This window comes from Rhinatrema bivittatum, chromosome 16 (genome assembly GCF_901001135.1).
Source record: "Rhinatrema bivittatum chromosome 16, aRhiBiv1.1, whole genome shotgun sequence".
Taxonomy (NCBI): Eukaryota; Metazoa; Chordata; class Amphibia; order Gymnophiona; family Rhinatrematidae; genus Rhinatrema; species Rhinatrema bivittatum.
Window position 1 is genome coordinate 2105121 of NC_042630.1, and position 24924 is coordinate 2130044.

Genomic DNA, 24924 nt, shown 5'->3' on the forward strand with positions numbered 1-24924 from the left:
GTCGCCCCTCCAGACCTTTCCAGAAAGGTCAGGCCAGACAATCCAGGCCTCAAAAAACTCAGCCAGCTCCTCCACTGGGCCCAGCTGCTGGATTTTGACTCCTCGCTGGAGAGCATAAGCCAACCTCCTCTACCGTCCGTACCCGTTGGCGGTCGGTTGTGCCACTTCACCAATATATGGCAAACGATCACTTCAGATCAGAGGATACTTGCTGTACTGACTCAAGGTTACCACCTCAACTTCTTGTCTGTACCAGCAGACTCCCCACCTCAGCCGATGTGGGGATCGTCTGACCACGCCTCTCTTCTGGAGGAGGTTTCAATCCTCCTGAAATCCCGGGCGATAGAACCGGTGCCCTCTCCCAGCAGGGGCATGGGTTCTATTCCCAGTATTTCCTAATTCCGAAAAAGTCAGGAGGCATTCCTCCAATCCTGGACCTGCGTGCCTTAAACAAGTATCTACAGAAGGAAAAGTTCAGGATGGTAACCTTGGGCGCTCTACTTCCTCTTCTGCAAAGAGGAGATTGGCTTTGCTCTCTGGATCTTCACGACATGTATATACACATCTCGATCACTCCGTCTCACCGCAAATTCCTTAGATTCCTAGTCTGCCCCCAGCACTTCTAGTACTGGGTACTGCCCTTCGGCCTAGCATCCGCACCTTGAGTCTTTACCAAGTGCCTTGTAGTGGTCGCGGCCTACCTGAGGTGTCAGGGCGTCCATGTCTACCCTTATCTCGACGATTGGCTGATAAGGGCTCCAACTCAAAAGGACGCACTAGCCTCCTTATGTCTAACTCTCCATACATTGCTGTCTCTTGGGTTTCTGATCAACTATCCCAAGTCCAGCCTAGTTCCATCTCAAACCCTGTCCTTCATAGGAGCCGACCTGGGCACCGTGCAGGCGAAAGCATTCCTCCCTCAGGATCGAGCCTGTACTCTCGTGTCCCTAGCGCAATGCCTCCAGGGTCGAGATTACACGACAGCTAGTCATTTCCTCATTTTGCTGGGTCACATGGCATCCTCTGTACATGTCACTCCAATGGCACGCCTCGCCATGAGTCATACAGTGGACTCTGAAGTCCCAGTGGGTTCAGGCTTATCATTCAATGTCCTGCATTGTCCACGTTACCAAGCAGCTCCGCATTTCGCTGGCCTGGTGGATGCGCCTCTCCAGTCGTCTTCAAGGTCTTCCCTTTCAAATTCCAGGACCTCAAATTATCCTGACAACGGATGCCTCCAACCTAGGTTGGGGTGCTCATGTCGACGACCTCCAGACTCTGGGAACCTGGTCTCCAGAGGAAGCCAAACATCAGATAAATTTCCTGGAGCTTCGGGCGATCAGATATGCCCTCAAGGCCTTTCAAGATTGCCTATCAAACAAAAGCCATCCTGATTCAGACAACCAGATGGCGATGTGGTACATCAACAAACAAGGGGGAACGGGCTCCTACCTTCTGTGTCAGGAAGCTGCACAGATATGGGCGTGGGCTCTTTCCCACTCGATGTACCTCAGAGCAACCTACTTGGCGGGCGTGGACAATGTTCTAGTGGACAAGTTGAGTCGAACCTTCCATCCGTACGAATGGTCTCTCAACCCCAAGGTAGTGGACACAATCTTCCAACATTGGGGGTATCCACAAATACTCTTTGCATCTATCCACAACCGCAAAGTAGAGCACTTCTGCTCCCTCACTTGCAGTCGCCACTCACATCCGAGGGACGCTTTCGCCCTCTCGTGGTCCAGCGGTCTCCTTTACGCGTACCCTCCACTTCCACTCATATCGAAGACTCTCGTGAAGTTACAAAGGGACAAGGGCTTAATGATTCTGATAGCCCCTCACTGGCCATGCCAAGTCTGGTTCCCAATCCTCCGGGACCTATCAGTTCACCGTATCCCTCTAGGAGAGGATCCGCTTCTGATAACTCAGAACGACTGGTGCCTTCGCTACCCCAACCTCCAGGCCCTATCCCTGACTGCCTGGATGTTGAAAAGTTAATACTCCTCCAGCCCCTTAACCTTTCAGAGTCAGTATCCAGAGTCCTGGTAGCTTCACGAAAGCCTTCCTCAAGACGCTCGTATCGTTTTAAGTGGAAAAGGTTTACGGTCTGGTGCACACCCATGTCCGTGGACACCCTTCATTTGTTCCACTGCGAAGTTTCTGGACTATCTCTGGCATCTGTCAATCAGGCCTGAAAACTTTCTCTATAAGAGTGCATGTCAGTGCAGTAGCCATTTTCCATAACTGAGTAGGAGATTTCTCTATTTCGACACAGCCCTTAGTCACATGCTTCATGAGAGGTTTGATCCACCTGAAACCTCCATTGCGTCCTCTGGCCCCCGCTTGGGACCTTAACGTGGTCTTATGGCAGCTCATGAAACCTCCGTTTGTGCCTCTCCACTCCTGCGATCTCCGCTATCTCAACTGGAAAGTAATTTTTCTTCTCTCTATAACATCTGCTCACAGAGTTAGTGAGTTACAGGCATTAGTCACCTACCCACCTTACACTAAAATTCTACATGACAGAGTGGTCCTTTGTACACACCCTAAGTTTTTACCAAAGGTAGTGTCGGAATTTCATCTTAATCCATCATCTTACCTACTTTCTTTCCAAGGCCCCATTCAAACCCAGGAGAAAAGGCTCCACATTCCCTGGACTGCAAACATGCCCTGGCATTTTATCTGGAGCGCATGTCAGTCCACAGGAAGTCCTCAATTTATTTGTTTCTTTCTATAACATCAAATTGGGAAATCCAGTGGGGAAAGCAGACCCTTTCCTCCTGGTTAGCGGACTGTATATCCTTTTGTTACCAGCAAGCAGGCATTCCGCTACAAGACCGTGTGAAAGCACACTCTGTTAGGGCCGTGGCAACCTCAGTGGCACACCTTCATTCGGTGCCACTTATTGATATATGTAAGGCTGTGACCTGGAGCGGCGCTCTATACCTTCGCAGCCCATTATTGCTTGGATAAGGCTGGTAGGCAAGATTCCATTTTTGGCTAGTCTATCCTACGAAACTTCTTCTCAGCTTAACTACCCAACATCCTACCAGCGACCCGTTCAGGGTTTTCAGGATGGCCCACCTAACCAAATCCACCCCTCTTGTTGTGCCTGTTGCACGTCTTTGGGTGCATTTGGTGCATTGCTCGGGCATTCTCAGCTCTGTACTCACCCATATGTGAGGGCTACCATCCTGCTTGTCCTGTGAGAAAGCAGAGTTGCTTACCTGTAACAAGTGTTCTCACAGGACAGCAGGATGTTAGTCCTCACGAAGCCTGCCCACCACCTCGCGGAGTTGGGTTTGCTTGCGACTTATTTTATTTTTCGCACATACGTCTTGCTATACACGAGACTGAAGGGGGACCCCTGCTGCATGCAGTGTTGGTGCCATGCTGGGCATGCTCAGTAGATGCCAGTCAAAGTTCTAGAAACTTTGACAAAAGTGTTTGGCTCCATCCTGATGTCACCCATATGTGAAGACTAACATCCTGCTGTCCTCTGAGAACACCTGTTACAGCTAAGCAACTCTGCTTTCCCTGTTATGGAGGCCATTCTAGACTTGATTGATTGATCTTGAGTGGAGCACCCCAGAGGCTAGTTTCAAAGGGAGTCCAATTTTGGAAGGTCTGCACTCCTGGATCCAGTGGCGAGAGAGCATTTGTGTTTTCTGAAAGTGGATGCACTTGTCTGTGCCGTCTCCAAGCGGATGACTATAGCCTGAAGCTAGAGATTCACCCATGTGTGAAGACTACCATCTAGGGATGTGAATCGTTTTAGGACGATTAAAATTATCGTCCGATAATTTTAATATCGTCTTAAACCGTTATGGAACACAATACAATAGAGATTCTAACGATTTATAACGATAAATCGTTAGAATCGTGAGCCGGCACACTAAAACCCCCTAAAACCCACCCCCGACCCTTTAAATTAAATCCCCCACCCTCCCGAACCCCCCCCCAAATGACTTAACCTGCGGGTCCAGCGGCGGTCCGGAACGGCAGCGGTCCGGAACGGGCTCCTGCTACTGAATCTTGTTGTCTTCAGCCGGCGCCATTTTCCAAAATGGCGCCGAAAAATGGCGGCGGCCATAGACGAACACGATTGGACGGCAGGAGGTCCTTCCGGACCCCCGCTGGACTTTTGGCAAGTCTTGTGGGGGTCAGGAGGCTCCCCCCAAGCTGGCCAAAAGTTCCTGGAGGTCCAGCGGGGGTCAGGGAGCGATTTCCCGCCGCGAATCGTTTTCGTACGGAAAATGGCGCCGGCAGGAGATCGACTGCAGGAGGTCGTTCAGCGAGGCGCCGGAACCCTCGCTGAACGACCTCCTGCAGTCGATCTCCTGCCGGCGCCATTTTCCGTACGAAAACGATTCGCGGCGGGAAATCGCTCCCTGACCCCCGCTGGACCTCCAGGAACTTTTGGCCAGCTTGGGGGGGGCCTCCTGACCCCCCCCAAGACTTGCCAAAAGTCCAGCGGGGGTCCGGAAGGACCTCCTGCCGTCCAATCGTGTTCGTCTATGGCCGCCGCCATTTTTCGGCGCCATTTTGGAAAATGGCGCCGGCTGAAGACAACAAGATTCAGTAGCAGGAGCCCGTTCCGGACCGCTGCTGGACCCGCAGGTTATTTAAGTCATTTGGGGGGGGGGGTTCGGGAGGGGGGGGGATTTAATTTAAAGGGTCGGGGGTGGGTTTTAGGGGGTTTTAATGTGCCGGTTTTGCGATTTTACGTTTTTTTCGATTTTTCACGATATTTTACCCCCCCAAACGGCAACAATACGATTCCCTCCCCCTCCCAGCCGAAATCGATCGTTAAGACTATCGAGGACACGATTCACATCTCTACTACCATCCTGCTTGTCCCCTTAGAAAGCAGTTGGTTACCTGTAAGGTGTTCTCAGGGGACAGCAGGATGTTAGTCCTCATGAAACCCACCCATCACCCTGCTGAGATGGATTTTACCTATTCTATCGTAATTCTGTTACGAGACTGGAGAGGGCCCCCCCCCCGTGTGGTATAGGGCAGGCTGGGCATGCTCACTGTGTCCCATATCTGGCGCCATCTGATGTTGCCCATGTGTGAGGGCTAACATTCTGCTGTTCTCGGAGTACACCTTTTACAGGTAAGCAGCTCAGCTTTGTAGTCTTAGGGGAACACTTCCAGTTTCTGGCTCTGCCTTTTGAATTGCCTACAACTCTGTAACCTTCTCTAACGTTATATTGGTGGCTGCAGTGCTTCGGAAAGAAGGAATTTTGGTTCACCCTATCTAGATGATTGATCCGGACAAAATTGGAAGAGGAAAACCAGACATTCATGGTGTGAGTGGGTCCCCTGTTCCAGAAGTTCAGTTGAGTGATAAACTTTCTCAGTCCTGAGAGCCCTCTTAGACATGCAAAAAGGAAAGGGTTTTATGACAGCAAAGGATAATCAAGTTGTTCTCTGATCTGAGGATATAAGTCCGGGAGACAGGATGCTGGGCTCAATGGACTTTAGTCTCAGCAAGGCACTTGTATGTTTTTCTCTCTTACTTTCCCTGCCCCCCTTTAGTGTTTATCTCCTGCCCCTGCAGCATCACCAGCTGATTGAACTGGAGCTCTTCCACATAGTGTGCAGCCCTTGCCACTGGGCTGGCCCCTAGACCATATTATAAGTTAATCCAAAATTAGAACTGTATTAAGGATGTTTCTATTCTTTGATTCTGCTCTAAGCATGGACTAATTCCTTTTTTAAAGCTTAATACTGTGCCTAGTGTAGGATTTTCTTTTCAGTGTTCACTTGTATACAACTAGGCTTCAGTTTTCTGTTCTTTTCTTTCCTTGGAGCCCAACATTAAAGCAAAAAAATCTGCTATGTTGACACTTTGTCTGATTTGGAGATGTGAATTTCCTGTTGGGGAGGATGGAGACTGGAAAACTATTTTTTTTTTCACTTCTAGCCTGGGGGTGGAGGGGGGAGGTTGGGAAAGAATAATTTCTCAATTTTTTTCCATTTGTTTTATCCAGACATTCACATCTCCTAGTCTGATTGTAAGGCATGGAGATGGGATGGTGCCAGTTGCATCACCCAGGGAAGCTGGCCTCATGCCAGAGGGTTAGCTAAACTTGGTTTCATAGGAGGTTTACATAATGACTTTTGTCCCTGCCCCTTAGATTAGTCACCATTTTATATTTTATAAAGTTGACCAGGAAAGCCAGATTGAGACACCTTGATGATCTGGATCTCTGTGACAGACCAGGGCTAGATCAGAGGCACAGGGAGTTGGTGACTTGAACTTTGGTCCTGGGATGACATCTAGGTTCAGCTGTCTCACACTATTCATCCCAACTGATGCCACACATTTGCACAGATTATGGGTGTTGCATCTGATCAAATTATAGATATTATATATGTTAAAGACAGAAGCTAGCATTTAGGGCTACATGATACTGTAAGAGAGGAATTTGTCCTAATGACAGCCTGAGAGAAGCATGTCTGTTTTGGACAGCTTGCAGAAGTGATAGCTGTTAATGAAATACATATTTGGAGGATTATTAACTTCATTCCTAAACCTGCATTTTGATGTGGAATGCAGGCCATTGCTTTGTAGTGGTATGTGATATGAATCTGTGATGAATCTCATTCCATTCTTTGTGGCATTTGGACATTATGCATAATGCTGTAAAAGGCAGTACTGGAATACCTGTCCAAAGAGCTTACAACTGAAATTCCTATTAAGACCTTAAGTGCCATGTTGCGTCAGATCTAGATCCATCAAGCTCAGCATTTTGTCTTTGACAGTGACCAGTCCAGGTCACAAGAACCCATTAGATCCCCAATAGTTGATCTGTTTCTTGAATCTCACTCCCAGGGATAAGTGCTGGCTTTCCCAAGTCTACTCAGTCAGGATTTAGGTGAGTTGGGGAGGGAGTGGGCAGGTAAACACTGCCTGCTGTTCTTGTTGCTGCTTCAGGGGACAGTCACTGACCTCTGTCCTAGGGTCAGCTGCCTACTAGAGAGGGGCATCCTGGGAGGACCCAGGACATTACAGCAACTAGGAGAGAGACAGAGCAGTTCTGCGATTGCAGGGTGTGGTGCAGATGGCTTCATCTTAAACCACAAGTTACTTTGTATCCTATAACATGATTCATTTTTAGTGTGCAGTAAAACCTTACTGTGTGTATTAGAAGGAATTGGGGTCTGGTGTCATGTTTGACACAAGCTAGAATTTACATGGAAGGTGTGGAATGCTCTGACTGCAAAGGCTGGGTACATGATGAAGGCCTGCCTTTGACTGAGAGGAGTGGGTTTGGACCAGTAGTCTTGAAGAAACTTTTTGGCTTTTGACACAAACATGAATGAGGGTTCCTGCTGCAGTGTGGCATTACAAAAAGTGTTAATGAGCAGGCAGCAGAGCAAGCAGCCAAAGGTTTCATGCCAGTTTCTGCAGCTTTCTTATGTCTCAGACCTTTTCTGGGGCTGGGGGTAGCTGCAGAAGGTGACTTCATCTCATTCAGAATTGTGTGCACAATTTTACTTTTTCTGTCCTTTTTAAAGCAGCAGTATCATCTGGTTTCCCGCTATATTGCTTTCTCATTAGACATTACTGCTAAGCTTGCTATGCATAAATTTAAATGTCTTTTTTTTACCTCTGTAGCATATTCATTTTTGTTTGGAAATAAGTTGCATACTTTTTATTGTGGCCACACCTCCCCAAATTAAGAGATTATCCTTCCTTGAGTCCTTTAACTGTCTGAGCTTTATTCATTCTGTACTCAGTTTTGTGAAGGCTTCCAAGGCCAGGCATTGGCAGCCTGAGCAGAGGCCATTCCTGTCTGTGCTGCTGTTGCACCCTGGTGTTACCAGAGTGGGTGTGGCAAGTAGTGTTAGTACTTAATGAGCCTTAGGGTATCTTAAAATTAGGTCAAGGAACAAAGAGAAAATAGAGGAGGCTGGCAGGGTTTGAAAGTGGGTAATTGCACCAATAAAAAGAGCACCGAAGATAATCACATACATTCTTTTTGTGCGTGTAATATGCATGCAGACACATGAGTAATATCCCACAGTTTAAGGAATTTTTTTCTCACAGGACAAGCAGGATGTTAGTCCTCACATGTGGGTGACATCATCAGGAAGGAGCCCAATCACGTAAAACTTCTGTCAAAGTTTCTAGAACTTTGACTGGCACCACTGAGCATGCCCAGCATGGTACCAACCCTGCATCCAGCAGGGGTTCCCCTTCGGTCTCTCTTTTTTTTTTTTTTCCATGCAGCAGTAGCCTTACAGATTCTAGAGCTCTGTGAATTTTCCTCATAAAATTTTTGATGTTTAAGTTCCATATTTTTTCCCTATCCCGGGGTCCCCCATCAACCACTGACCACTGTCGACACTTGGTTCCCAGAGATTTCTTCTCACAGTATTCGGTCATCAACCGCGTGACCATTTTTTCTTTTCAAAAATCATGGCCACCGGGTTCCGCAAGTGTCCCGAGTGTCCAAGAACTATGTCCATCACATACCTGCATGACGTGTGTGTTCTGTGTCTTGGACCTGTTCATGACGTGTAACAGTGTACAAGCTTTCGCAAATGATTCCAAAAGGCCGTAGGGCCCATTTGGAGAAGATGGAACTCCTTTTTAAGGTCTCTCTATCGACTTCTACTAAACGGACATTGAGCCAAAACCCTCTGTCTTCGAAGTCCCTATCGCCACCGAAGCCTAAACGGCAAAAATCCACCGGTGATGTTCCGTCACCACCTTCTTCTCGGTCCAAAGCATCGACTTCCTCATCTTCAATGCCAGACAAACAATGCACCGATCATCGGGAGAAACATAGACACAGTCATCGACGAAGGGTCTTCTCCGATGTAGGAATCAGCCATCGGCGACGGAGCCACCAACCAAAAAACCCCGAGGAGACTAGGCCCCAACCCCGTCTGGACTCGGGGCACGAGGCATTCCCCACCGGTATCTGTGCCGGGATCCGGAACTCCACTGCCACCGGTAGAGTCTCCGGCTACACCTGAGCCTCCACCCCCAATAAATGTGTCCCCCATGCCGGCTTCTCAGGCGGAATTGGACAGGATTGTCCAAGAGGCGGTGCTTCACGCTTTAAAGTCTTTCCAATCTGCACCGGTTCCTATGCCAATGCCCGATCCCACGTCGATGATGCTGGAAAGACTGGATTCATTAATCTGTGCTCTTCCTTCGGTTCCAGCCATGCCATTGGCTCCTGCGAAGCCACTGATGCAGTACCCTTATCCTCGGACGAGGAACCGGATTGGCCAATGCCCGAGCCAACACCGGGTCCATGGGGTTTCGTACCATCACACTGGCCTTCGAAAACACAGATGCCATCAATGCCTTCACCATCCTCTGTGCCCCCATCGATGCCGCCTCTATTTTTTTTTTTTTTTTTTTAATTCTTTATTTATCATCTTTTAAACAATATACAAATAAACATTTGTATTAGAAATCTCAGAGAAATTTTAGGAAATAAAGGTGAAAATAATAACAATTTTCCAACATATAATAGAAATAACATAGTATCATATCAAGTCTCTTAATACTTAGGAAATATTGGAGAGAAAGGAAATATACAAGGAGTACACACGACATCTATCACAAATTTATGCCCAACTCCACACCTAATTTTCTATTGTCCCAAGATTCTCATCCTCCTCGGGTGGTCTCCTGCCAGATAAGAAAGCTCTCAGTTGATCTGGTAAAAAGAAGATATATGTGTTCCTGGCCAGCTTGATAATGCACTTGCAGGGGTACCTCAATTTGAAGCTAGCCCCCAGTGCTATAGTCTCAGGTCTCATCAATAGGAAATCTTTTCTACGCTGCTGAGTAGATTTTGCCAAATCCGGGTATACACGGATGAGTCCACCGCAGAATAATGTGGAAATATTTTTAAAGTAATTTCTCATTATTTTTGAGACATCACTTTCTTCAAAAAAGGAAACAAAAAGAACTGCACGGTCTATTATTTCTATATTTGAATTCTCGAGGTAATCGGTCAGATTTTGAAAGCCTGACCCTTGTTGTGGGACCGTTAAGGGAGTGCTAGTTCTTTTCGGAAGAAAAAATATTTTTTTTACAGGTGGTATCTCTTGATGGGGAACCTTCAAAACTTCCGAAATATATTTCTTAAACGATAGCAGAGGGATTTCGCCCATTATGATCGGAAAATTCAAGAATCTCAAATTTAAATGTCTCACATGATTCTCAATAGACTCTAGCCTTCTCAATGTAGACATCCTTTCTGATATAATAGAGGCATTAGTATTCTGGAGGCTTTTTATATCTTCAGTTATTTGTTTAATGGAGCTACCTTGTTCAACAAATTTCTGCTGTGTATCTCGTTCTAGCAAACCGAATTTGGTTGAAATATTTTCAAGTTGCAGGGCTTGATTATCTAGTTTAACCAGCATCCCATTCATGAGATCCCAGATGTTATCGAGGGTTATTTTTGCCGGCTTTACAAATTGCTGGGTGAGAGATTTTCTTACCCCGGTTCCTGCTCCTTCGTCTGACTCCCCTGTTGTCCTGGAGGTAGACGCCGCCATCTCCCCCTCACTTCCTGGCGTCTCAGCCACGCGAGACTGCAGGACTCCTCCGGGGTCACCAGCCTTCAAGGCGCTCTCTGGGCCACCCCGCTGAAATATCTTCACCTCTTGGGTATGTATTTCAGCGCCTCCATCGCCTTCCAGGGGCAAAGCTCGAGCCGGCGTTTTGGGATCCGGGGGGGTTAGTGAAAGTTCCCCGGGAGAATATGGCTCTCCTCTCGCCACAACTCCAATGGGGCTAACCTCCTCCACTTCTGGTGCGGCCGCGGCGAAGTCTGTTATTAGCCGTTGTCCGATTGCAAGGTCTGGGTCGGGTGGAAATACCCGGACCTTGCCCTTCCTTTTGTGAGGCATTCCGGAAAGAAATATCGCTAAAAGAGCTTAAAGTTGGCAATAAGAAAACGGAGCTCGCGGCTATGCTCCCGCTCAGGGCGCCATCTTGTTTTCTCTCTGATGCCGCCTCTATTACCATCTGTGCCATCTCCAGATCCGACTGGATTTCCACCTTTACCTGAACCTCAAGGCCCTGGAGGCACCGGTGACCACCCTTTCAATCCATGGGGAGTTGATACTACTGACTGATTCAGATGATCTTCCTTCTCCCCCAGATGAACATCAACATTCCCCACTGGAGGATTTGACATTTGCAAATTTTATTAAGGAAATGTCTGACACAATTCCTTTTAATTTGCAAATAGAAGAGGATGCCAGGCATAAAATGCTTGAAGTGCTGCAATTTGTAGATGCACCCAAGGAAGCAATGGCAGTTCCTGTTCATGAATTACGACTAGACCTTCTAAAGCGTAACTGGGAGCATCTTGGCTCAGTTCCTCCTGTAAATAGGAAAGCTGATGCTATCTATCTGGTACAATCAGCCCCAGGTTTCCAAAAGTCTCAACTACCTCACCAGTCAGTAGTTGAGTCTGCCCAAAAGAAATCTGAAAAGTCCAGGCCTCATTCCTCAGCACCTCCAGGTAAGGAACAAAAATCATTAGACTCCTTTGGACGAAGGGTCTTCCATGGCTCAATGCTTATTGCATGCATTGCAGCATACAAATTATATATGACTCAGTACTCCAGAAGTCTCTGGAAGAGAGTGCAGGAGTATTCTGAATCTCTATCTGATGAATACCAGAAGGACTTAATATTCTCCTAAAAGGTCTAGATGCTGGTAAGCATGAGATAAGAGCAGTTTGATATCTTTGACACTGCCTCAAGGGTTTCTGCAGCAGGTATCAGTGCAAGGCGTTGGGCATGGCTTAAGTCATCCAACTTACGACAAGAGGTCCAGGATCGTCTTTCAGACCTTCCATGTACTGGTGACGACTTATTTGGAACTAAAGTCCAAGAAATGGTTGCACAGTTAAGTCCACTATGTCAGCTATCTGCTCTTCCTCATGATTATCCATCTACATCAAAGATCTTTCAGACAAGATCCTACACATATAAACCGAGAAGATGATATCCACCTCAATCTCGTCCTTGACAATCTAAACCTCCTCCAAGAGGTCAGACTCATCAAACCTAGGACACCAAAAACCCAACCAACCCCGCAGACAGGGCCCGGCTTCAGGTTTTTGACTCTTCTAGAGAGCAACAGCCAATCTCTTCCTTCTCTTGCCTTTCCAGTGGGAGGCCGCTTGTGCCTCTTCTACCATCTCTGGCACACCATTACAACAGATCAGTGGGTACTAACTGTAATAAGCCAAGGATACTATCTAAACTTTTTTACCATACTGCCGAACGGGCTATCCTGTCCACTCACAAACACCAACGTTCATTCCCCGCTCCTCAAAGCGGAACTCTTGACCCTTCTGCAATCCAATGCTGTAGAACCAGTACCTCGACAGCATTGGGGTCAAGGGTTCTACTCTCGTTACTTCCTGATTCCAAAAAAATCAGGAGGCATTCGTCCTATTCTGGACTTACGTGCCCTAAACAAATATTTCAAAAAAGAAAAGTTCAGAATGGTAACCTTAGGTACCATGCTCCTACTGATTCAAAGAATAGATTGGCTTTGCTCTCTGGATCTGCAGGAAGCTTACACACACATCGCGATATATCCTCCTCATCGCAAATACCTCTGATTCATAGTAGGTCAGCTCCATTTTCAATACCATGTACTACCATTTGGGCTTGCATCAGCCCCAAGGGTTTTTCACAAAATGCCTGTCAGTTGTTGCAGCCCATTTAAGGAAAAACAATGTCCATGTCTATCCCTACCTGGACGATTGGCTTAAAAGGGCTCCGACCGACTCAAACGGGAGCTTTTCAGTCCCTACATCACGCAGTCAATCTACTCCAATCACTGGGGTTCCTTATAAATTACCCCAAGTCACATCTGACACCATCTCAAAAAATCTCATTCATAGGAGCAGATCTCGACACTATCCAGGCAAAAGCGTTCCTCCCACGGACCAGAGCACACTCCTTATCCATACTAGCAAGATCATTACAGTCTCACCAGACCATTATGGCTGGTCATCTCTTGACTCTACTGGGCCACATGGCATCCACAGTTCACGTAACTCCCATGGCTCGCTTCAGCAATATAATATTAAGCAATTTGATCACTGTTGCATGAGAGAAACCGGGGATTTAGCTCATGGGTAGCAGGAGCTCAGAAATGAGCAGCCATCCAGGCTGATGTCACTTCCCCACCCCCCCATCCCCAAACTTATAGTGGAAGGTACAATGGTTCTTCAGTTGTAGAAGAGACCCAAGAGCGCTGGGAATCTATGCTCTTCACTAGGTGTGGCTGTGAATGGGGTATTATATGCCTTTCCACCTTGGCCAGTGATTGGCAGGGTGATTTGGAAGATTGTGAGTCAGACTGAGACAGTACTTCTGGTAGCTCTGGATGGACCTTGGAGGCTGTGGTATGCTGATCTTCGGTGGCTGCTGGTGGATAGTCCTCAGACTGCCACTCAAAAAGGATCTCTGGCATCAGGGGCCAATACTGCACGATGAGCCAGATTGGTTTTGTCTTCGGTTTGGCCCTTGAAAGGGCTCAGTTGATGAAGCATGGTTATTCTTCATCAGTGATTTCCACTTTGCTCCAGACCAGGAAGTTTACTACATCTCTGGCTTTATATTAGGGTTTGGAGAGGGTTTGAGAGCTGGTGTGGCGTGCAAGATTCTCATCTTCAAAGTTGAAATTCCACTGATTTTTAAATTTTTGCAGGAAGGTTTAGTTAAAGGCTTGGCCTTAAAACACTCCGAAGGTGCAGATAGCAACTCCCTCTTACTATAAAGGGGTGGGTCAGTGGTATACCCTTGTCCTCACTTCCAGATTCTTGAATGGAGTCGAGCATCTACGTCTGTCCTTGCATGTACCGTGCCTCTTTGGGACTTTAATCTCATATTGTGTAATTTTGGCAGGTCCTTATTTCGGCCACTACATGAACTCTCCTTGCAGCTGCTCAGCTTGAAAACTGTTTTTTTGGGGTTTTTTTCTGATGGTAATGTATTTGCTATGGCAAATCTCCAAGTGCAGGCTCTTTCTTGCCATGAGCCATTTTTGTGAATGACTGGTGGGGGTGGTACAGCTTAAGACTGTACCTTTTTTACAGAAAGTGGTTTTGGAGTTTCATTTGAATTTTCCTTCCCACTCTTGACAGGGATAAAGATGAGTGGGATTGTAGACTATTGCATGCCTTGGTTGTCAAACAGCATCTGTTGAGGTATTTGAAGGTTACTCGCTCCTTGAAGACTGATAGTCTGTCTGTGCTCCATGGTGGAGGTAAACAAGGGGAACCGCCGACGCAGGTGACAATATAGCCCGTTGGGTGAAGGAAGTCATTCTAGTAGAATATGCCTATGTGGAAACAGTCAAGACATATTCCACTAGAGCTCAGGCAGTCTCATAGGTGGAAATTCGGTTGTCTATCAAGATTTGTCATCCTTCAGGCATTACTGCTTGGCCGTTAAGGGTCATGAAGATGTGGCTTTCACATGTTCAGTGTTAACGGGATCGTGAGCAGCCTCCCACCCTTTTCAGGCATAGCTTTGGTACATCTCGCTGGTATGCATTAGCCTTTCTGAGTGCACAGGAAGGAGAAATTACTACTTACCTGATGATTTCCTTTCTTCTAAAGAAGGCAGGCCAATCTGCAACCCAACCCATGCTTTTAGTTTGTCCTTTTATATGTGGACTATGCAGAGTGTTATTTCTTTTGAGTCATTTGAAGGACTGGTAAGTGAAATATCCAGTTCCTAAGTTAACTTTTTGCTGAGCTCAGTGTTCCTTGGTGGGTTTGGAAGCATGAGTGGTTGACGATTAAGTCATGTTCAAGTATCATCAGTTTATCCACAGTTTGGTTTTTCTATAGATACTGGCAGGCTTATATTGGGGAGGGCTATATGTCAGTGAGTCAGCTTTACTTCCATTTCTGTCTGCTTTACTCCATCTCTGGTAGGCATAACCCACTGGTGTGGATTGGCCTGCTTTCCATAGAGCAAGGAAATTATCAGGTAAGTAGTAATTTTTCACTTCTGCCTTTTGAAACTGAAGAAACTGATTTGAATTTTATTTTTTTAAATGTTGCACTTCGTTGGCTATGCATTTTTTGAAATGAGAACTATTTTGGATTTTCCAAAGTAATTTGAAATTCCTGAACATACCCAGATCAGTCCAGAGAAGTGGGTTGTGTATCCCTACCAGCAGGTGGAGTCAGAACAATTAGAACTTTGGGCACGGCTACATAACGAGAGCCACCTGCAGTCCCTCAGTATTTCTCTGACTCCAGCAGGTGGTAGAGATGCACTCCTGCAGTCTTCCTAGTTTTAGTTATTTTTTAGTTAGTTTAGAGATTTTTTCTTTTTGATTAGGTCACTTCCTGAGGTGTTAGGCACCTTCGTGGGCCATTCCTCAGTGGAAGCCGGGCATCCGGGGGGGGGGCGGGGGTTGGACACCCCTGTCTAGGTCTCGCCCGCTCAGCTCGATGGTAGAAGGCCAGGGGCTCCTGACTACTCCTCACCAAGGCTGCTTTACCTGGTCCCTCTCCTCCTGCACTAATTTGGCTCTGTAAAGTTTTTTGTAAAAAAAACAAAAGTTTAGCCAGCGGCCATCCTTCTCTGAAGTAAGGAGTCGGTGCAGTGGGGGCCTGCCTATAGTGGCTGTTTCGGGAGTTTGGCAGCGTGTTCCTTCAGCTCCCGGGGCATTTCCTGAAGGGAGAGGGTGAGTTGGGCTTTGTGCCGAGTTTCGCCACGTTCTCAGCACTCCTCGTGCTGTTTGGGCTGCCGGCATTTAATTTTTTATGTATTTCTTCCCGCGCCGACGGACAGTGCGCCTTTTTCCAGCAGCGACTTTTCCCCTCACAGTTCAACCTTATGGCTGCACGGTCTGTTATGGGCCTTCACTCAAAATTGACGGCCTGCTGGGCATGTGGGTGCACGGTCAGGCACTAGATGCAGCTTCCATGTGCGCTGCCTGTGCTTTAAGCATAGAGGGCTCGTCGGGGCCTGTCGACCCTCCCGGTGGGGGGGGGGGGGTGGTGAGTGCCTCATGCTGTGGAGTGGGGGATGGAGATTCTCCACCCGTTTTAGCCCCTGTGGTGGGAGGATTTCGCGGGCGATGTCACCCCCTGCGATTCTGGGAAGGGGGATCCAGAGGGATTTTCCCCTGAATTCATTTTACTCATGCACCAGGCTTTTCTAGCTAGAAGGCATTCGGCGTCTAAGAGGGTTCAACAGCCGGTGGATCTGTCAGGGCCCCCTGGTAAGAAGGCATGGGTTGCAGATCCGCAGCAGCTTTAGGGGGAGCAGCCTCGCCAGATGGGAGACACCCTCCAGGTGCCACAAGATCCAGGTGTGGGATCAGGCACTCCAACAACCCCGGGAACGACTCCGGGGGCAGACCCAGACCTCATTACGGATCCAGGGGATGTTTATCCTGATGATCCCGATGGGGACTATCTCACACCTGCTGAGGGAGATGATCCCAGCGAGGTCTGCCTTTTTAAGCTGGACGAGCTGAGTCCTCTAATTCCCCAGGTCTTGGATGTTCTGGGTCTTAAGGTTTCCCAGGAAGAATCTGACAATGAAGGGGGTTAATCCTGTCCTTGATGGCATTCGGGGCCTACAACCTCTTTCCCGTTGCCCAAGAAGGTCTGCAAGCTGGTAACTCGCGAGTGGGATGCTCCGGATGCAGGGCTGAAGGTTGGCAGGGCTATGGCAAAAATTATACCCCATGTCTACATATGTTTTAGACCTTCTGAAGGTGGATGCGGCAGTCTCTGCGGTCACAAAAAAGACCACTATTCCAGTAGCGGGGGCTGCAGCTTTGAAAGACATGCAAGACCGCAAACTGGAGATCCCGTTGAAGCGGGTTTTTTGAAGTTGCCGCTTTGGTCTTTGGGCGGCAGTTTGCGCGAGCCTTATGCAGAGGGCATGCCTGTGCAGGGTTCAGGACTCTGCTTCCATGTCGGGGGTCTGACGGCAATGGGCCACTAAGGCTGCCTGTCTGGAGGCGGGCATCACTTATGTTGCGAGTGCACTTCAGCTCGAAGTATGGTATCAGTGGTGGCGGCACGTCGACTCCTCTGGCTGCGCATTTGGGTGGCGGATTTGTCCTCGAAGTCCCAGCTTTGTAATCTCCCCTTCAAGGGCAAGCTCTTTTCGAGGATGACCTCGATAAGTTGGTTAAGCTGCTCGGGGAATACAAAGGCAATAAATTGACAGAAGATAGGAGATCTTCAAAGAAGGTTTTTCCTCCTCGGGCTCGTTTTCGAGATTAAGAACATAACATGCCATACTGGGTCAGACCAAGGGTCCATCAAGCCCAGCATCCTGTTTCCAACAGTGGCCAATCCAGGCCATAAGAACCTGGCAAGTATCCAAAAACTAAGTCTATTCCATGTTACCTTTGCTAGTAATAGCAGTGGCTATTTTCTAAGTCAACTTAATTAATAGCAGGTAATGGACTTCTCCTCCAAGAACTTATCCAATCTTTTTTTAAACACAGCTATACTAACTACACTAACCATGCTTCTAAGGCATCCATCTCTCGTTGGATTAAAGAGGCCATTTGTTCATCATACATAGCCCCCTTTGGGGCTCAGAGCTCATTCCACTAGGGCCCAGGCTACTTCCTGGGCAGAGTGTCAGTTACTGTCGCCTCAGGAGATCTGTAGGGCAGCTGTGTGGTCCTCATTTCACACTTTCACTAAACATTATCGACTGGACGTTAAGGCTTCTGATGAAGAGTGTCCTGTGTGCGGGTCTTTCGGGTTCCTGCCCAAGTGTAGGGTGGCTTGGGTACATCCCACTTGTCTGGACTGATCTGGGTATGTTCAGGAAACGAAAATTGGTTCTTACCTGCTAATTTTCATTCATGTAGTACCACAGATCAGTCCAGAGGCCCACCCCTTTCTTCAGATACCGAAAGACTGTCTTGGTCAGAACCTGCTTTTTTATTGTTGAAGCTCCTTTTTTGCAGACATGATTCATGGAGCAGTTTTTTTAGCAGTTCGGTCTGATTTTGCCAGCAACGAAGTGGTAGTCCGGAAATTTGGTTGGGTGCTACCCTTCGTTATTTAGTTCTGCTAGCATGGGCTTGGGTACAGGTCAATACTGAGGGACTGCAGGTGGCACACTCGTTATGTAGCAGTGCCCAAAGGTCTAATTGTTCTCTGACTCCACCTGCTGGTAGGGATACACAACCCATTTCTCTGGACTGATCTGTGGTATTACAGGAACGAAAATTAGCAGGTAAGCAATTTTCATATCTTTTTGTGGGATACTCTAATTAGAGCTGTTGGTGATACTCATTTCTCAGGTACTTACTGTATTTCCCAAAATGATTTAGAAACACATCTGAGATTATTTTTACTACCTATTTCTTTTAGTCTCTTAACTTCATTACTAATGCACATTTTAGTTTTTCTATTTATTTATTCTCAGCATTTATTTTAGTTACTATTTATTATTGTTACTTTATGTACTAAAAGACAGGAAACAGAGTAGGATTAAATGGACAATTTTCTCAGTGGAAGGGAGTGGGCAGTGGAGTGCTCCAGGGATATGTACTGGAAACCCTTACTTTTCAATATATTTATAAATGATCTGGAAAGAAATACGACGAGTGAGGTAATCAAATTTGCAGATGATACAAAATTGTTCAGAGTAGTTAAATCACAAGCAGATTGTGATAAATTGCAGGAAGAACTCGTGAGGCTGGAAAATTGGGCATTTAAAATGGCAGATGAAATTTAATGTGGACAAGTGCAAGGTGATGCATATAGGGAAAAATAACCCTTGCTGTAGTTACACAATGTTAGGTTCCATATTAGGTGCTACTACCCAAGAAAGAGATCTAGGCGTCATAGTGGATAACACATTGAAATCGTCGGCTCAGTGTTTTGCGGCAGTCAAAAAAGCAAACAATGTTGGGAATTATTAGAAAGGGAATGGTGAATAAAACGGAAAATGTCATAATGCCTCTATATCGCTCCATGGTGAGACCGCACCTTGAGTATTGTGTACAATTCTGGTCGCCGCATCTCAAAAAAGATATAATTGCGATCGAGAAGGTACAGAGAAGGGCAACCAAAATGATAAAGGGAATGGAACAGCTCCCCTATGAGGAAAGGCTGAAGAGGTTAGGACTTTTCAGCTTGGAGAAGAGACGGCTGAGGGGGGATATGATAGAGGTGTTTAAAATCATGAGAGGTCTAGAACGGGTAGATGTGAATCGTTTTTTTACTCTTTCGGATAATAGACTAGGGGGCACTCCATGAAGTTAGCATGTGGCACATTTAAAACTAATCGGAGAAAATTCTTTTTCACTCAACACACAATTAAACTCTGGAATTTGTTGCCAGAGGATGTGGCTAATGCAGTTAGTATAGCTGTGTTTAAAAAAGGATTGGATAAGTTCTTGGACGAGAAGTCCATTACCTGCTATTAATTAAGTTGACTTAGATAATAACCACTGCTATTACTAGTAACGGTAACATGGATGCTGGGCTTGATGGACCCTTGGTCTGACCCAGTAAGGCATGTTCTTATGTTCTTAATATTGTATGTTTTTAACCTTCTGCATTCTTATAATTTGTAAACCGTTGCGATGGCTCGTCCTAGCGACGGTATAGAAAACTCAAATAAGAGGCCTCAAAATGTTTCTTTCATGCTCCTCACCCAAGCTGTTTCTCCCTGTTCTGCAAATGTACAGCTCGTTCTCAACTTGTCATTTTATATATATATCTATAATAGATATCTGGACAAACCTGTGTGATATCCCACCTTTTTAAGATTTTTTTTTAAATCCAATACCACAAAAATAAATATACTATAAATGACTTTCTAAATCATTTTGGGAAATATTCATACTCAGGTGCTTAATTAATCTGCTTGCTGGGCAGACTAGATGGGCCATTTGGTCTTCTTCTGCCGTCATTTCTATGTTTCTATGTTTCTATATAATTAGAGTAGCCCACAAGATTTTCAAATTACTTTGGAAAATCCAAAATAGTTCACAATTCAAAAAATGCATAGCCAATGAAGTGCTCAACATTAAACATACAATATTAAAATCATGTAGTACATAATTTAACAATAATAAATACTAACTAAAATAAATGCTAAGAGAATAAATAGAAACTAAAAAATGTGCATTAGTACTGAAGTTAAGAGACTAAAGAAATAGGTAGTAAAAATAACAATCTCAGTTTCACTCTGTATATGCCTTGCCCGAAGAGCTAGGTTTTTAAATCCCACTTAAACTTCTTCAAATCAGTTTTCTAGTATCATGTGCTCTGAGAACTTTTGTACTTTTCCCACACCTGCAAATGATCCACTGGAGTCCTGATGCTGTCGGTATAGTTGTGTGCAAAAGTTTAAGCATCCTAGTCAAAATTGTATTCACTTAGAGATTCATTGAATTGTATCTTGACACATCATTCTGCAATGTTTGTATTTGCTGAGTTTAACAAATTTTAAGATTGACCATAATTAAAGTAAATATGGTATGTGCAAAAGTTTGGACATCCTTCCAATTCATTACTTTTTTTTTTTAATATGCCTAAAATTTTGTTCCCTGTACGTACCGGATCAGTCCAAACTCCTGGGTTCATACATCTGTGCCAGCAGGCGGAGACAGAGAAAGTAAAACTGACACTGCTTTATCTATGCTGATGCCCCCGGCAGTTCCTCAGTATTTCTCTGTCTCCTAGCAGTTCAGGACTGATGCTTGAACCTGCAGTTTGGTTTAGTAATTTTTTGGTTGATTTTTTAATTTTAAGTTGAGCCTTCCTCCCAGGGGGGTCGGGGTTGCTCTTGAGGAGCCTATACCCTGTTTGGTTGAGGGTGGGGGGGGGGGGGTGGGGGTCTGTGACCCTTTTGTACGCCCATACCCCGAAGTAACCGTGAGGTGCAGATCTGATGGTCCGGATCCCTTCCTTTCGCGAGCCTAGCTCCCAAATTAGTCTCCTCTCTTTCCTCTCCTGTTTAACAGCTGAATTGAGCTGGATAGCTCTCTTCAGTGCTAGGAGAGGAATCTGTGAGGCTGCTTTTAGTGCAGTAAAGTGTGTGGTTTTTTTGTTTTTTGTTTTACTTTTTTCTGCTCAGGCCGAGAGCGCCGCGATGGTGAGGGGGGTGGCTTGTCACGCATGCGGGTCGACCTCGGCATGGCTGAATCGCTGCAGCCTATGTGCTGCTTGTATTTCTGGAGGGGGGGGAAGGGTCCCTCAGAGCTCCCTAGGCCGCTAAACGTCAGAGGAGCATTTCTGGCCTTTCCCCAGCAGCGTTGGGCTCGGCAGCAACTGCGAGGCATCCTGTTGCGGTATCTGCGGGAATGGCGGACACTTTGAGTCCCCTGGGGGTCGGGCCTGTAGAGCCGGAGCGGGAGCCGCAGCCTGTAGAGGGAGCCGGAGGCCGCTTTCGCCGCCGGCTCCCTCTGCCTGGATGAATGCACGCCCACCTGGCCGCCTTGAGCGCCGAAATCGGGAGGAGAGGAGAAGGGAGAAGGGACTACCGTAGCAGGCCCGAGCCTTGCTACTTTTTCGGTTTTTTTTTTTTTGCTTCGGGAGGAGGGGACAGGACTGGGGCTGCACCGGAGACCGGACGGGCCAGGGCAGGTAAGCGGGGGCTGGGGGAAAGTTTGCTGAGCATCGGGGAACATAACTGTCCACTTCCTGGTACATGACATTTGAAATGACAGATACCAGCGTGGCCGTGAAGCGTTAGGGGCCCGCGAACCCAGGATACTGTATAGGCGCTCTATACAGTAAAATGGGTTGCGCGGGACTAACGCTTGCCTAAGGCTTCGCAGGCCGCGGCATGCATTTGCATGCAATTAGAAGAGAGTATCGAGCGGTAGGTGAAGAGAACTGTGCGTGCGGGGAACGAGGGTGGCGCCTGACACTGCCGCACTGTTCTACCGCGGCCTTAGAGTATCGATCTGTTTGATACAGTGGGCAGAACAGCATTTGCTCCAAATATTCGGCATCTCAATATTGCCGGAGTCGAGAATGTACAAGCCGATTATCTCAGTCTCACACTTCTGGATCCAGGGGAGTGGGAGTTGTCGGATGCGGCGATGCAACTCATTCGCAAGCAGTGGGGTTGTCCATGTGTCAACCTGATGGCAACTCATCACAATGCGAAAGCTCCTCTGTTCTTCAGCAGATGCAGTACAGCACAGAGGGTGTAGATGCTCTGGTCCTTCCTGGCCTCGGGGGGGCTACTGCTCTGTATTTCCCTCCTTGGCCACTGGTGGGCAGATTCTACGGCGAATAGAGAGGCATCTAGGGGAAGTGGTTCTCGTGGCCCCAGAGTGGCCATGCTGTCCTTGGTTCGCAGATCTGTTAAATCTAGCAGTCGAGGGTATTTTCCCGTATTTTCAGATCAGACAGATCCCTTCTGGCATTGGCCTCTTTGAGGGGAAATCTGGATGGCTATCGCTTGTCCTCTCATCCAGATGTAGTCCCGTTTTATTCAAGGGGTCAAGAATCTGCGACCGCCGGTGAGGAAGGTTTGTCCTCCTTGGAACCTTAACCTGGTCCTTCGTGCTTTTTATGAAGCTCCCTTTGAACCCATACGAAGAGCTAATTTGAAGGTTGTAACTTTGAAGGTGATTTTCTTGGTAGCCATTTGCTCTGCAAGACGCATTTCAGAGTTACAGGCTTTGTCTTGTCGTGATCCTTTTCTTAAGATATCGGATGGGGGTGTGTCTTTACGGACAGTTCCATCTTTTCTTCCGAAAGCCAGTCAGTGGAGCTGCCGGCTTTTTCAGACTTGTCTGATTCAGAACCACCTGCGTGTGAGCTTCGACTTTTAGATGTCCATAGAGTGTTGCTTCGTTATCTTAAGGTCACGAATAGTTTTCGACGCTTGGACCATCTTTTTGTTCTGTGGAGTGGTCCAAAGAAGGGCCTCAAGCTTCCAAAACAACTATTGCCAGGTGGCTTAAGGAAACTATTGGATCCGCTTACATTCTCAAGGTAAGCCAGTACCGAGGGTTTGAGGGCTCATTCCACCCGTCTCAGTCGGCCTCTTGGGCAGAGGCTCATTTGGTATCGCCACAAGAGATTTGTAGTGCGGCGACTTGGAAGTCACCTACATACCTTTGCAAGGCATTATCGCCTGGGTGTGGCAGATCGGGAGTCTTGGTGTTTTGGGTGAAAGTGTGTTGCAAGCGGGACTCTCAGGTCCCACTCTCTCTAGGAAGCTTTGGTACATCCCAGGAGTTTGGACTGATACGGTACGTACAGGGAAAAGAAAATTTGGTTCTTTTCCTGATAATTTCGTTCCTGTAGTACCAAAGATCAGTCCAGAGTCCTGCCTAGGGGTTAAGGAGGATTGGAGAGTCGTCCGCTTTCCTGTTGCACATTACTGTTATCAGAAGTATTTTGTCAAGTTTTTTCTACGAAGTTTATAGTTCATTTTTTTTTTTTTGATGCATTCAGCTTTGGTACAGATCAATACTGAGGACTGCAGGGGGCATCAGCATATATAAAGCAGTGTCAGTTTACTTTCTCTGTCTCCGCCTGCTAGCACGGATGTATGAAACCAGGAATCTGGACTGATCCTTGGTACTACAGGAACGAAATTATCAGATAGGAAACAAATTTTCTTATTGACATGGTAGGTCTTCAGTTATTTAGGTGAAGACAATTTTAATAGTCTGATTTTCTGTCTGCTTTCAAAAACCAAGTCAGTGATCTGAAACTATCTCAAAATCAGCTATGAAGTACATACAGGCAAAAGATGGTTTTGGAACAGCTTTCATAGTCCCTAGATTTGAATAATACAAATCTGTAGGAATGTCTGAAATAGAAATATTCTTAGCTATGCACTTTATAAGCTAGAAGAGCTCTACAAGGAAGTGGGGAAAAATTCCAAAAGCAAGGAGAGAGACACTGAGCCTGGCTACAGGAAAACATCTGGAAGCTGTTTCTTCTGCCAAGGAGGTGTTATAGAGTTTTGCACATGCCATATTCATTGTTTTTCTTTTTTTGAATAAAAAAAAAGCATATAGTAATTATACATTAAAATATGCAGAAAGATGTCACGTTTCACTTTGTACCATGTAGAGGTTGTCTGTTTCTTCTCACTTAGAAATTAATTGAAATAAAATTTTGCACATAACTGCGTACTGCTCATAGGCATCTCTTCCCAATGTATTACTGTTAACCTCTGAAATCTTTCCAATAACACTGCTTAAAGTACAGACTGAATGGTTCCTGCCTGTAAAGGGAAAGCTGACCTTTTCTCAGGTTGGGATTGATGTAAAAAGAACTGTCATTTCTTCAAGCTTCGGATCAGTGTGTTTAATTATGGGAGAAATGTTTTTTAAAGTTGAGTAGATACTGCTGTAAGAAAAGGAGTTTCTGGAGCCTGACTCCCTGTCCCCCACCCCCTTGCTTTTTTCTTGGTAGGTCTGCGGATTAATGGAGAGTTGGTTACCACCTACCCCCAGGTGGTGGTGGTGCGGGTGCCCACGCCCTGGGTGCAGAGCGACAGCGACATCACCGTTCTGCGGCACTTGGAGAAGATGGGCTGCCGGCTGATGAACCGCCCCCAGGCCATCCTCAACTGCGTAAACAAATTCTGGACATTCCAGGAGCTGGCTGGGCATGGGGTACCCCTGCCAGATACCTTTTCCTATGGTGAGGACCATGTTCATTTTAAAGCTGTAAGAAGACTTTGCCAGTCTTGCCTAGTAACTTCCTGGCACAAGTCCTCCAGACCAGCAACCTTTTTGTGTACATTCAAGTCACATGGGTCCAGGGCCATCCTTACAGGGAAGAGCAAATAGTGCGACTGCCCTGGGTCCTGCACCACCGTGGTAGCCTCATTCCCAACACTATAACTTTAGTGTTCAGAGCCCTTCTTTGGCTGATTAGCTGTGGGCCCCGCAGACTCCGCCCTAAATGACTCTTT

General features: G+C 46.6%; 1 protein-coding gene across 1 annotated transcript in view; it reads left to right on the forward strand.

The window, feature by feature from the left end:
- The window catches only part of RIMKLB (ribosomal modification protein rimK like family member B), a 37259-nt gene that overhangs the window by 7837 nt on the left and 4498 nt on the right, over window positions 1-24924 (forward strand). Inside the window, 1 exon segment of the mRNA XM_029581959.1 lies at window positions 24420-24650. Within this exon segment, the coding sequence (XP_029437819.1) occupies window positions 24420-24650 (231 nt within the window).